A 12,852-nucleotide genomic window follows, 5' to 3' on the forward strand; every position below is an offset into this window, starting at 1 on the left:
GGGGAGACACACCCCAGGACACGTGGTGAGGGGAGAGACACACCCCAGGACACGTCGTGCAGGAGAATACATTCCTCTGAATAAGTTGTCAGGGAGGATACATACTTCTGGACACGTGACACAGTCTCCAAGGAGACGTAGTCGAAGATGAAGGATAAGTGGGGCTGGATAAGACAATATCCAAGTGCATACCTTAGGTCTAAAATGAGTCCCTCGAATGTCATTTATTCTCTTTTCCAAGGCTTAGGGTCTTCAAACAGTCTATTCGTCTGTTTGCTTGTCTGTCTGTCTGTCTGTCCGAAGCTGAGCGTCAGACGCTTGAGGATAGCCTCATCCAACTTTACAGAGAAAATGGTCTGAAATATGGGACAGACATAGGCAGGTCGGGGTTAAGCTAAGTTAAATTCTTAAAGAAATATTAGAAGTTCTAGAAACCCCTTTCAAGTTTCATGGAGTTAAGTGTGAAATATTTGTGTGTTTCCTTAGAGTTTTTTGTGATTGTAATATTTTATCATTTGAGAAACTAATACAGTTGTGTCTGTGCTTCATAAAATAAATTTTCTGAGAGAAGGGGAGGGCAAGGGAGAAGGGGAGAGGGGAGGGTGAAGGGAGGGAGAGGGGAAAACAAAGGAGAGGGGAGGAGGGAAAGGGCAAGGGTAGGGGAAATGGAGGAGAGAGGGAATGGGTAAAGGGAGGTAGGAAGATGGGCAAGTAGAGAGGAATGTGGGGAGAGGGACAAACAAAGTATGATGGAATAAGGAGTGGGAGAGAGGAGACATACAATATCCTGGGCACTGCCAGGCATCACAACCTTCCCCCTCTTATATACCAAATACTAACCACCATATCATGCATAATAATATTATATTCACTAGCACCTTCAGAGCCTCGAACCGCAGACCACATAATGCAGCAGCTTGTCCTCTAGATATGTAATCCCACCCAACAGTCTGTACTGCACAGGAACAGTGCCAGTGTCAGTGGAAATTCCAACCGCCCCGAGCACCCTGGCAATTAAGATTCTACGAGAGAGTGGTCGAGGTCGTCAAACGATGTTTGAGAAAGGCGTTACACTGTCACACCATTAACTGTACTGAACTCCAGATGGTGGTTGGTGAGACTGAACCACCAGTTAACAAGAGACCATTAACTTATGTGTCAGACGAGTTCTCACAACATACACCACCAATACGTCCAGCTCTTCAAGCTGAAGAGATCACAGACCTCTCACACGTGAATGATAGTGAGTTAAATAGGTGATTTTAAACAACTTTCTGACATCATCCAAAGGTTGGCATGAACAGAAGAATAATTAACATCTCTGAGGGAATTAACTCTCCAAAATTCATTCTTTTATTTTTGGTCTCACGCCTGAACGCGTTTCGTAATGCTTATTACATTTTTCAAAGACTAGTTTACATATAACATACATCATAAATATACTCATTTTGGGTGAGGTAATATGGCACAAAAGTTTAGGGTTAGGTGACAAAGCTATGCCAGAACACGAATCAATGGGTATGAAAACATAAGAATGGAAGTAACTGCAGAAGGACTATTGGCCCATACTACCTCTTGCTGCTTCTATGTCTGTTCGGGGTCTTGAAGTGGGTAGAATATAGTTGTGCATCAATTGTCTGTTGACTGCTGGTGTTGACTGTTTGATGTGTAGTGCCTCGGTGATGTCGAGTCTTCTGCTATCGCTGTATTTATCGATGATTTCTGTGTTGCTTGTTAAAATTTCTCTGGTGATGGTCTGGTTGTGAAAAGAGATTATATGTTCCTTGATGGAGCCCTGTTGTTTGTACGATAGCAAAACGCAACTACTTCATGCTACCGACCAATGGAGAAACACCAATACCTCGACATCCTTACAGATCTCTCTCTCTCTCTCTCTCTCTCTCTCTGAGAGAGAGAGAGAGAGAAACTCAGACTCACACCACTTCATAAATAATTTGCTTCAAAACAGGTCAATACTCAACAATAATAAACAGAATTTCCCTCCTGTGTAGCGATGAACGCGAGCTGCTGAAACACCAAACTTGCAGTTCTATGTCGCTACAAGACTCTTTGGGTAGGAACCATCGAGGGTGTTCTATGTGAGGCCAGCAGCTTCTCTGATAGTCTGTGAGAACATCAATTCCGGTGAAGCTCAATGTAGATATCAATGAGAACTAAGAGTACTGGTAACCTCGTGACTCTTCTCTCACGAGCTATGGTCCTGGCCAGGCACCGTGCTAGTCTTGGTATCGTGCAGCTTCGGAGACCCAATTGTCTTAGTATTGTGCAGCTTCGAATACCCAATTGTCGTGGTATCATGCAACTTCGGAGGCCGAATTGTCTTGGTATCGTGCAGCTTCGGAGATCCAATTGTCTTGGTATCGTGCAGCTTCGGAGACCCAATTGTCTTGGTATCCTTCAGCTTCAGAAACTCACTACCCAATCTTTCATGAAGCTGAAAAGAGCTAATTTTATCTCGTGAAAGATTGTTGAACGATTCGGGCAGCAAAAATATTGGGGTTTAGCAATTTTGTTGTCAAAAGACAAATAAGATTTCTTCCTGATGGATTACCAGCGAAGACATTGTAATTTTAGATCAAAAGAGTTTTGTTGAGTAGATATTGAATTGCCTTCCCATATGCCGCCATGCCAGGAGAGGTATGACCTTGCAGGATTTGCAAGGTCACGTATCGTTCCAATATATCGTTGCAAGGTCAAGTATCGTTCCAATATATGTTCTGTAAGTCTCCAGCATCCACCAAGAATTTCTATAGTCCGTAGAACAGCAAATTAAACATCACATGGGGAAAAATTATCTGGGAAAAAAATTATTTGCCTATTGTAGAAGTAGTCTTTAATGGCTCCGTACATTGATGTTATTCGGTTGATGCTTCTGGGACAGACCCAATGTTATGGTAACGCCTCGGTCATTCCCTTATTCCATTCCATTCCAGGTCTTTTTCTTGTCTGTTTAATTCCTTTGTCTTTTTCTGTGTCCTTCTCCGTGGTCTTTTGCTTTAAGTATCTCCAAGAGGATTTCCTTGCCCATTTGGTACCTTGATTTCGGCCTCCACTTTCCGGTACCAAGCTTCGTTACCTTCCACTTCCTGCAGTTATAAACGTTTCGCCACTTATTGAACATTCTTTCAATCAGTCCTCAGATCTGAAGGAGTAGACTGTGACGCTGTGGAGAGACTGTGACGCTGTCGGGAGACTCTGTGACGCTGTGGGGAGAGACTGTGACGCTGTGGAGAGACTGTGACGCTGTGGGGAGACTGTGACGCTGTGGAGAGACTGTGACGCTCAGGGAAGAGACTGTGACGTCCCGTTCAAGGAGAGAGCGAGGCGAGGAGTGACAGGGACGGCCAGCGACGGAGGGAGACGGTCAGACGGACCTGTCCCTCCTGAAGCAGACAGATATATATATCTGTGAGTAGTCTCCCGGTCCCCCGCCCGCAGCCCTTTGACCACAGGAAGATCTCTGGATTCATTCCTTTTGAGGTGAGTGAGCGGCCGCGTCTGATCCAGTCTCCTGCTGGCCACCCTGGACCCGGAACCCTGAAATCAAAGAAACAAAATTGTGTTCCAGGCTGACAGAAAAATAGAGGAAGGTCAGTCAAGACATATGAGGAAGAATAGAGGAAGAAATTTTCTAATACAGAAAGTTTATTAAGGAATATGTGAACAATTATCCAAGGCAGATTGAAGAATAGATGAACAATTATCCAAGGCAGATAGAGGAATAGATGAACAATTATCCAAGGCAGATAGAGGAATAGATGAACAATTATCCAAGGCAGATAGAGGAATAGATGAACAACTATCCAAGGCAGATAGAGGAATAGATGAACAATTATCCAAGGCAGATAGAGGAATAGATGAACAATTATCCAAGGCAGATAGAGGAATAGATGAACAATTATCCAAGGCAGATAGAGGAATAGATGAACAACTATCCAAGGCTGATAGAGGAATAGATGAACAATTATCCAAGGCAGATAGAGGAATAGATGAACAATTATCCAAGGCAGATAGAGGAATAGATGAACAATTATCCAAGGCAGATAGAGGAATAGATGAACAATTATCCAAGGCAGATAGAGGAATAGATGAACAATTATCCAAGGCAGATAGAGGAATAGATGAACAACTATCCAAGGCTGATAGAGGAATAGATGAACAATTATCCAAGGCAGATAGAGGAATAGATGAACAATTATCCAAGGCTGATAGAAGAATAGAGGAAGATTATTAAGAAAGATGATGGCGGAAGATTAGTTCCCCAACGCGAGTGTCTAACAAGGGGGGAACTGCTGAGATCATCAGGCAGAGGAAGTGGTTTAATCAGTGTGATGCAGACTTAGCGAGGCCTAACTCTCTGCTCAGACCCGTTCATTATCATGGTAACTGGCCTCCTGCTCTGCTGGGGAGACCTGGGGTACAAGGGGTTGATCTGGGGTACAAGGGGTTGATCTGGGGTACAAGGGGTTGATCTCGGGTACGAGGGGTTGATCTCGGGTACGAGGGGTTGATCTGGGGTACAAGGGGTTGATCTCGGGTACAAGGGGTTGACCTGGGGTACAAGGGGTTGATCTCGGGTACAAGGGGTTGATCTGGGGTACAAGGGGTTGATCTGGGGTACAAGGGGGTTGATCTGGGGTACAAGGGGTTGATCTGGGGTACAAGGGGTTGAATTTGGGTACGAGGGGTTGACCTGGGGTACAAGGGGATGATCTGGGGTACAAGGGGTTGATCTGGGGTACAAGGGGTTGGCCTGGGGTACAAGGGGTTGATCTGGGGTACGAGGGGTTGATCTGGGGTACAAGGGGTTGATCTGGGGTACAAGGGGTTGATCTCGGGTACAAGGGGTTGACCTGGGGTACAAGGGGTTGACCTGGGGTACAAGGGGTTGATCTGGGGTACAAGGGGGTTGATCTGGGGTACAAGGGGTTGATCTGGGGTACAAGGGGTTGATTTGGGGTACGAGGGGTTGACCTGGGGTACAAGGGGTTGATCTGGGGTACAAGGGGTTGATCTGGGGTACAAGGGGTTGGCCTGGGGTACAAGGGGTTGATCTGGGGTACGAGGGGTTGATCTGGGGTACAAGGGGTTGATCTGGGGTACAAGGGGTTGATCTCGGGTACAAGGGGTTGACCTGGGGTACAAGGGGTTGACCTGGGGTACAAGGGGTTGACCTGGGGTACAAGGGGTTGATCTGGGGTACGAGGGGTTGACCTGGGGTACAAGGGTTGATCTTGGGTACAAGGGGCTGATCTCGGGTGCAAGGGGTTGATCTGGGGTACAAGGGGTTGATCTGGGGTACAAGGGGGTTGATCTGGGGTACAAGGGGCTGATCTCGGGTGCAAGGGGTTGATCTCGGGTACAAGGGGTTGATCTGGGGTACAAGGGGGTTGATCTGGGGTACAAGGGGTTGATCTGGGGTACAAGGGGTTGATCTGGGGTACGAGGGGTTGACCTGGGGTACAAGGGGTTGATCAGGGGTACGAGGGGTTGACCTGGGGTACAAGGGGTTGATCTTTGACCTGGGGTACAAGGGGTTGATCTGGGGTACGAGGGGTTGACCTGGGGTACAAGGGTTGATCTGGGGTACAAGGGGCTGATCTCGGGTGCAAGGGGTTGATCTGGGGTACAAGGGGTTGATCTGGGGTACAAGGGGGTTGATCTGGGGTACAAGGGGCTGATCTCGGGTGCAAGGGGTTGATCTCGGGTACAAGGGGTTGATCTGGGGTACAAGGGGGTTGATCTGGGGTACAAGGGGTTGATCTGGGGTACAAGGGGTTGATCTGGGGTACGAGGGGTTGACCTGGGGTACAAGGGGTTGATCTGGGGTACGAGGGGTTGACCTGGGGTACAAGGGGTTGATCTGTGGTACGAGGGGTTGACCTGGGGTACAAGGGGTTGATCTGGGGTACAAGGAGGTTGATCTGGGGTACAAGGGGTTGACCTGGGGTACAAGGGGTTGATCTGGGGTACAAGGAGGTTGATCTGGGGTACAAGGGGTTGACCTGGGGTACAAGGGTTGACCTGGGGTGCGAGGGGTTGATCTGTGGTACAAGGGGTTGATCTGGGGTACAAGGGGGTTGACCTGGGGTACAAGGGGTTGACCTGGGGTACGAGGGGTTGACTTGGAGTACAAGGGGTTGACCTGGGGTACAAGGGGTTGATCTGGGGTACAAGGAGGTTGATCTGGGGTACAAGGGGTTGACCTGGGGTACAAGGGGTTGACCTGGGGTGCGAGGGGTTGACCTGGGGTACAAGGGTTGATCTGGGGAACAAGGGGCTGATCTCGGGTGCAAGGGGTTGATCTGGGGTACAAGGGGTTGATCTGGGGTACAAGGGGGTTGATCTGGGGTACAAGGGGTTGATCTGGGGTACAAGGGGTTGATCTGGGGTAGGAGGGGTTGACCTGGGGTACAAGGGGTTGATCTGGGGTACGAGGGGTTGACCTGGGGTACAAGGGGTTGATCTGTGGTACGAGGGGTTGACCTGGGGTACAAGGGGTTGATCTGGGGTACAAGGAGGTTGATCTGGGGTACAAGGGGTTGACCTGGGGTACAAGGGGTTGATCTGGGGTACAAGGAGGTTGATCTGGGGTACAAGGGGTTGACCTGGGGTACAAGGGGTTGATCTGGGGTGCGAGGGGTTGATCTGTGGTACAAGGGGTTGATCTGGGGTACAAGGGGGTTGACCTGGGGTACAAGGGGTTGACCTGGGGTACGAGGGGTTGACTTGGAGTACAAGGGGTTGACCTGGGGTACAAGGGGATGACCTGGGGGTACAAGGGGGGTTGACCTGGGGTACAAGGGGTTGACCTGGGGTACAAGGGGTTGATCTGGGGTACAAGGGGTTGATCTGGGGTACAAGGGGTTGACCTGGGGTGCGAGGAGTTGACCTGGGGTGCGAGGGGTTGACCTGGGGTGCGAGGGGTTGACCTGGGGTGCGAGGGGTTGACCTGGGGTGCGAGGGGTTGACCTGGGGTACATGGGGTTGACCTGGGGTGCGAGGGGTTGACCTAGGTTTCGAGGGGTTGACCTGGGGTACAAGGGGTTGACCTGGGGTGCGAGGGGTTGACCTGGGGTGCGAGGGGTTGACCTGGGGTGCGAGGGGTTGACCTGGGGTGCGAAGGGTTGACCTGGGGTGCGAGGGGTTGACCTGGGGTGTGAGGGGTTGACCTGTGGGTCTAGTAGACCCTCTCTACTAAGACTCGTATAGTACACCCAGGTGAGTCTCCTGGTGATGACCTGGTGGTATAGTACACCCAGGAGAGTCTCCTGGTGTTGACCTGGTCGTATAGTACACCCAGGTGAGTCTTCTGGTGATGACCTGGTCGTATAGTACACGTAGGAGAGTCTCCTGGTGATGACCTGGTCGTATAGTACACCCAGGTGAGTCTCTTGGTGATGACCTGGTCGTATAGTACACCCAGGAGAGTCTCCTGGTGTTGACCTGGTCGTATAGTACACCCAGGTGAGTCTCCTGGTGATGACCTGGTCGTATAGTACACCCAGGAGAGTCTCCTGGTGATGACCTGGTCGTATAGTATTCTCAGGAGAGTCTCCTGGTGTTGACCTGGTCGTATAGTACACCCAGGAGAGTCTCCTGGTGATGACCTGGTCGTATAGTACACCCAGGAGAGTCTCCTGGTGATGACCTGGTGGTATAGTACACCCAGGAGAGTCTCCTGGTGATGACCTGGTCGTATAGTACACCCAGGAAAGTCTCCTGGTGATGACCTGGTGGTATAGTACACCCAGGAGAGTCTCCTGGTGATGACCTGGTCGTATAGTACACCCAGGTGAGTGTCCTGGTGATGACCTGGTCGTATAGTACACCCAGGAGAGTCTCCTGGTGTTGACCTGGTCGTATAGTACACCCAGGTGAGTCTTCTGGTGATGACCTGGTCGTATAGTACACGTAGGAGAGTCTCCTGGTGATGACCTGGTCGTATAGTACACCCAGGTGAGTCTCCTGGTGATGACCTGGTCGTATAGTACACCCAGGAGAGTCTCCTGGTGTTGACCTGGTCGTATAGTACACCCAGGTGAGTCTCCTGGTGATGACCTGGTCGTATAGTACACCCAGGAGAGTCTCCTGGTGATGACCTGGTCGTATAGTACTCTCAGGAGAGTCTCCTGGTGTTGACCTGGTCGTAGAGTACACCCAGGAGAGTCTCCTGGTGATGACCTGGTCGTATAGTACACCCAGGAGAGTCTCCTGGTGATGACCTGGTCGTATAGTACTCTCAGGAGAGTCTCCTGGTGATGACCTGGTCGTATAGTACTCTCAGGAGAGTCTCCTGGTGATGACCTGGTCGTATAGTACACCCAGGTGAGTCTCCTGGTGATGACCTGGTCGTATAGTACACCCAGGAGAGTCTCCTGGTGTTGACCTGGTGGTATAGTACACCCAGGAGAGTCTCCTGGTGATGACCTGGTCGTATAGTACACCCAGGAGAGTCTCCTGGTGATGACCTGGAGACTCGTCGCTTGGCTCTTACGGAAACGTCGCATTTTGACCTATACTCCACCTAAGGGCAAAAATTATCCTACTAGAAAATGGAAGCGGCTCGCGAAAGTGACGTACTGTCCAGTTTTCTATTTTTGGTCCTCTGGTAGGTTGGGATTAGGGCACTTTAGCACGACAGTTTCTTGAAGTTTAGAAACCTTAGAAGGACGAGCTGAGTGGAGTGAACAAAATAAACAAATTAGGAGAGTGATAACAAGCAGTTTGAATAGTTTGAAGATCGAAGGTTGGAAGGAGCAGATAAGGCAAAATGTTATTTATAATCTACATTAATTAATGACATTTTATTATTTAAATCTGTCCAGTCTCTAATTTATGTGTGAGCAGGTTATAGATATTCTGTATGATTATATAGTAAATGTCAGCATATTGATGATTATATAGTATATGTCAGCATATTGATGATTATATAGTATTTGTCAGCATATTGATGATTATATAGTATATGTCAGCATATTGATGATTATATAGTATATGTCAGCATATTGATGATTATATAGTATATGTCAGCATATTGATGATTATATAGTATATGTCAGCATATTGATGATTATATAGTATATGTCAGCATATTGATGATTATATAGTATTTGTCAGCATATTGATGATTATATAGTATATGTCAGCATATTGATGATTATATAGTATATGTCAGCATATTGATGATTATATAGTATATGTCAGCATATTGATGATTATATAGTATATGTCAGCATATTGATGATTATATAGTATATGTCAGCATATTGATGATTATATAGTATTTGTCAGCATATTGATGATTATATAGTATATGTCAGCATATTGATGATTATATAGTATATGTCAGCATATTGATGATTATATAGTATATGTCAGCATATTGATGATTATATAGTATATGTCAGCATATAGATGATTATATAGTATATGTCAGCATATTGATAATTATATAGTATATGTCAGCATATTGAGTAACAAGTAGATTTCAGCATATTGATGATTAATCAATATGCTGATTACTGCGCCACAGTTCACATGTCGCAGTGGTAAAACACTCGCCCCGGGGGGCGTTTCGCGAGCGATTTGGCCTGGGTTCGAATCTTAGCCGGGGAGGATTGACTAGGCACCAGTCTTGAACTGTAACCTCTGTTCACCCAGCAGTGAATGGGTACCTGGGGTGCGAGGGGTTGACCTGGGGTGCGAGGGATTGACCTGCGGGTCTAGTAGACCCTCTCTACTAAGACTCTACAACACTTAGTAGGGTTGTAGAGTCCTGGTTGTTAAACGATTTGGCGGGTCGTATTCCGGTCTAAATTAGGATTAAGGACTTTCCCGAAACGCTACGCGTGCTGGTGGCTGTACAAGAATGTAAGAACTCTTGTATATATAAATAAAATAAAATAAAATAAAATAAAATAAAATAAAAAAATTAGGGAGTAAAAGTCAGGATATTGATGAATAAAGAGTAGATGTCAGCGTTTTTTTTTTATTAGAGTGGCTATTAGCATATTGATGATTGGTAGATGTCAGGATATTTGCTGATTTAGGAGTATATGTCAGCATGCCTTGAGGTTACCTGAGATGGTTTCGGGGCTTAGCGTTCCCGCGGCCCGGTCATCCCCCAGGCCTCCTCGTTGCTGGACTAGACAAACAGGCTGTTGGACGTGTCTGCGCGCAGCCTGACGTATGAGTCACAGCCTGGTTGATCAGGTATTCTTTGGAGGTGTTTATCCAGTTCTCTTTTGAACACTGTGAGGGGTCGGCCAGTTATGCCCCTTGTGTAGTGGAAGCGTGTTGAACAGTCTCGGGCCTCTGATGTTGATAGAGTTCTCTCTCAGAGTACCTGTTGCACCTCTGCTCTTCAACGGGGGTATTCTGCTATTCTGCACATCCTGCCATGCCTTCTGGCCTCATGTGATGTTACTTCTGTGTGCAAGTTTGGGACCAGCCCCTCTACTAATTTCCACGTGTAAATAATTATGTATCTCTCCCGCCTGCGCTCAAGAGAATACAGATTTAGGCTCTTTAGTCGGTCCCAATAGTTTAGATGTTTTACTGAGTGGATTCTAGCAGTAAAGGATCTCTGCACGCTCTCCAGGTTAGTAATTTCTCCAGCTTTCAAAGGGGCTGTCATTGTGCAGCAGTACTCCACTCTAGAGAGCACTAGCGTCTTGAAGAGTATCATCATCGGTACAGCATCTCTAGTGTGAAAGGTTCTTGTTATCCAACCTGTCCTTTTTCTTGCAGTTGTGACGGCTACTTTATTGTGTTCTTTAAAGGTAAGGTCTTCTAACATGAGTATAACCAAATCCTTTGCATTGCCTTTTCGTTCTATGTTATGATTTGACTGAGTTTTGTACATGGTTTCCGTTTTTATATTTTTTTCCGTAGCGCATGAGCTGGAACTTATCTTTGTTAAACACCATATTATTTTTTGTAGCCCATAGAAAGACCTGATTTCATCTGATTTGAGGTTTGCCGTGTCCTCTATGTTGTCTACTCTCATGAAAATCCTAGTGTCATCTGCAAAGAATGATACAGTAGTACAGTCCCTGGGGGATTGAGTTCTTCACGGCTGATGGTCCGGATTTTATTTTGTTGACTATTACACATTGGGTTCTGTTAGTCAGGAAATTGTGGATCCATCTGCCTATTTTTCCGGTAATTCCTTTTGAACGCTTTTTTGTGTGCAATAACACCATGATCACATTTGTCGAAGGCTTTTGTGAAATCTGTGTAAATTACATCGGCGATTTGTTTGTCTTCCATGGCATCTAATGCCATGTCATAGTGGTCCAGCAACTGTGATAGGTGAGAGCGCCCTGTTCTGAAACCATGTTGTCCAGGGTTATGGAGATGCTGTGATTCCATATACAGTATTATGTGATCTTACTACTTAGCACTCTTTCAAAGTTTTTATGATGTGTGATGTTAGTGCTATCGATCTGTAATTTTTTGCCTCTGCCTTATTTCCTCCTTTATGGAGTGGTGTCTTCTTTGCTGTTTTTAGTATATCAGGGATAACGCCAGTATCAGTATATCAGGGATAACGCCAGTATCTGGGCTTTGTCTCCACAGAATGTGAAGGGCCTGCGATAGTGTTTTTTTTACAGTTCTTGTTGAATATAAAGTTCCAAGACTCAGGGCCTGGTGCAGAGTGCATAGTCATGCTGTCTATGGCTTCTTCAAAAGCATATTGATGACTCTTGAGTAGGTGTCAGCTTTTTAGTGATTACAAAGGATATTGATGATTATATGGTAGATATCAGCATATTGATGACTGCACTCGAAGGTAGTTATAGTGTATTGACTAGGAAAAAGATGTCAGTATTCACGTTGAAAAAGATGTCACCAAATTGATGGAAAGAGTTGTGTCTGCATATTGATCAGGAACTAGTTGTGAGCATATTCATGAGGAAAGAGAAGATATTAGCATATTGATGAGGTAGGGGTAAATATTTGTATTGATGAGATAAGAGTAGATGTCAGCATATCTTCGAGGAAAGAATATATGTCAACATAATGACGAAGAAAGAGTAGAGGTCAGCATATCTACTAGGAAAGAGTAGATGTGAGAATATTGACGAGCAAAGATCACATATTACTAAGGCTGCCTCTGTGTAAGTGAGGCCAAGAGAGTGTATCCATGAGGACTCCACCTCCAGTACACATCATCCAGTGTCCGGGGTCACAGCCACTAACACTGCCCTCTTCTCTACACCCCCTTGCCACCATCGTCACCACGTCCTCTGCCCACCACTAATACACCGACAAAGCAAGTAAAATCCTCATCCTTAAGCTCTTCAACCGTATCTCTTCCCCCGAACACAGAAGAAACAGGAGGAGACTAGACGGAAGGACATTATGAGGAGAGAGTAGCGAGCCTTTGAGACAATATAGCACATGGAAGGAATGTGCTATATAGCACATTTGAGACTATGCCTGGGAACACCCAGCCCATACGTTCGAGCCCTCATCACGGCTCCTGTGGAATTGTTCACGAAATATGAGGTCTGAAAAAGCAGGTGGGAGAGGAGGACGGAATGAAGGAACGTTACCCAACCACTTGGACCACGGGGAATCGAACGCCGACCTGAAAGATAGCGAAGTCGTCGACAACTACAGTCAAAGCTAATTCGTGTCATCTCTGGAGCAGCAACGTTGCCTGCAGCAGGAGACATGCGAGACGACTTCTGAGACGCTGCCCGTCCGCCTCGACTCTGGTGAAGGGCGGCACAAGAGGCCCTTCAAGAAGAGGAGCAGAACCAAGTGGCTCCAGAATTCGTTTGGGAAGCAATCCCGCCGCATCACAATAGAATATTTAAA

At 46.8% G+C, this 12,852-nt stretch overlaps 1 protein-coding gene across 1 annotated transcript; it reads left to right on the plus strand.

Annotated features, from left to right (window-relative positions):
• The first annotated feature begins 2,646 nt into the window (after positions 1 to 2,646).
• Positions 2,647 to 4,255, plus strand: LOC138363402 (uncharacterized). The gene is made up of 2 exons (XM_069322440.1): positions 2,647 to 2,658; positions 3,731 to 4,255. Exons 1-2 carry the CDS (start codon positions 2,647 to 2,649, stop codon positions 4,253 to 4,255), a joined length of 537 nt encoding a protein of 178 aa, XP_069178541.1.
• Positions 4,256 to 12,852: the final 8,597 nt, after the last annotated feature.

This window comes from Procambarus clarkii, chromosome 1, assembly GCF_040958095.1.
Source record: "Procambarus clarkii isolate CNS0578487 chromosome 1, FALCON_Pclarkii_2.0, whole genome shotgun sequence".
Lineage (NCBI taxonomy): Eukaryota > Metazoa > Arthropoda > Malacostraca > Decapoda > Cambaridae > Procambarus > Procambarus clarkii.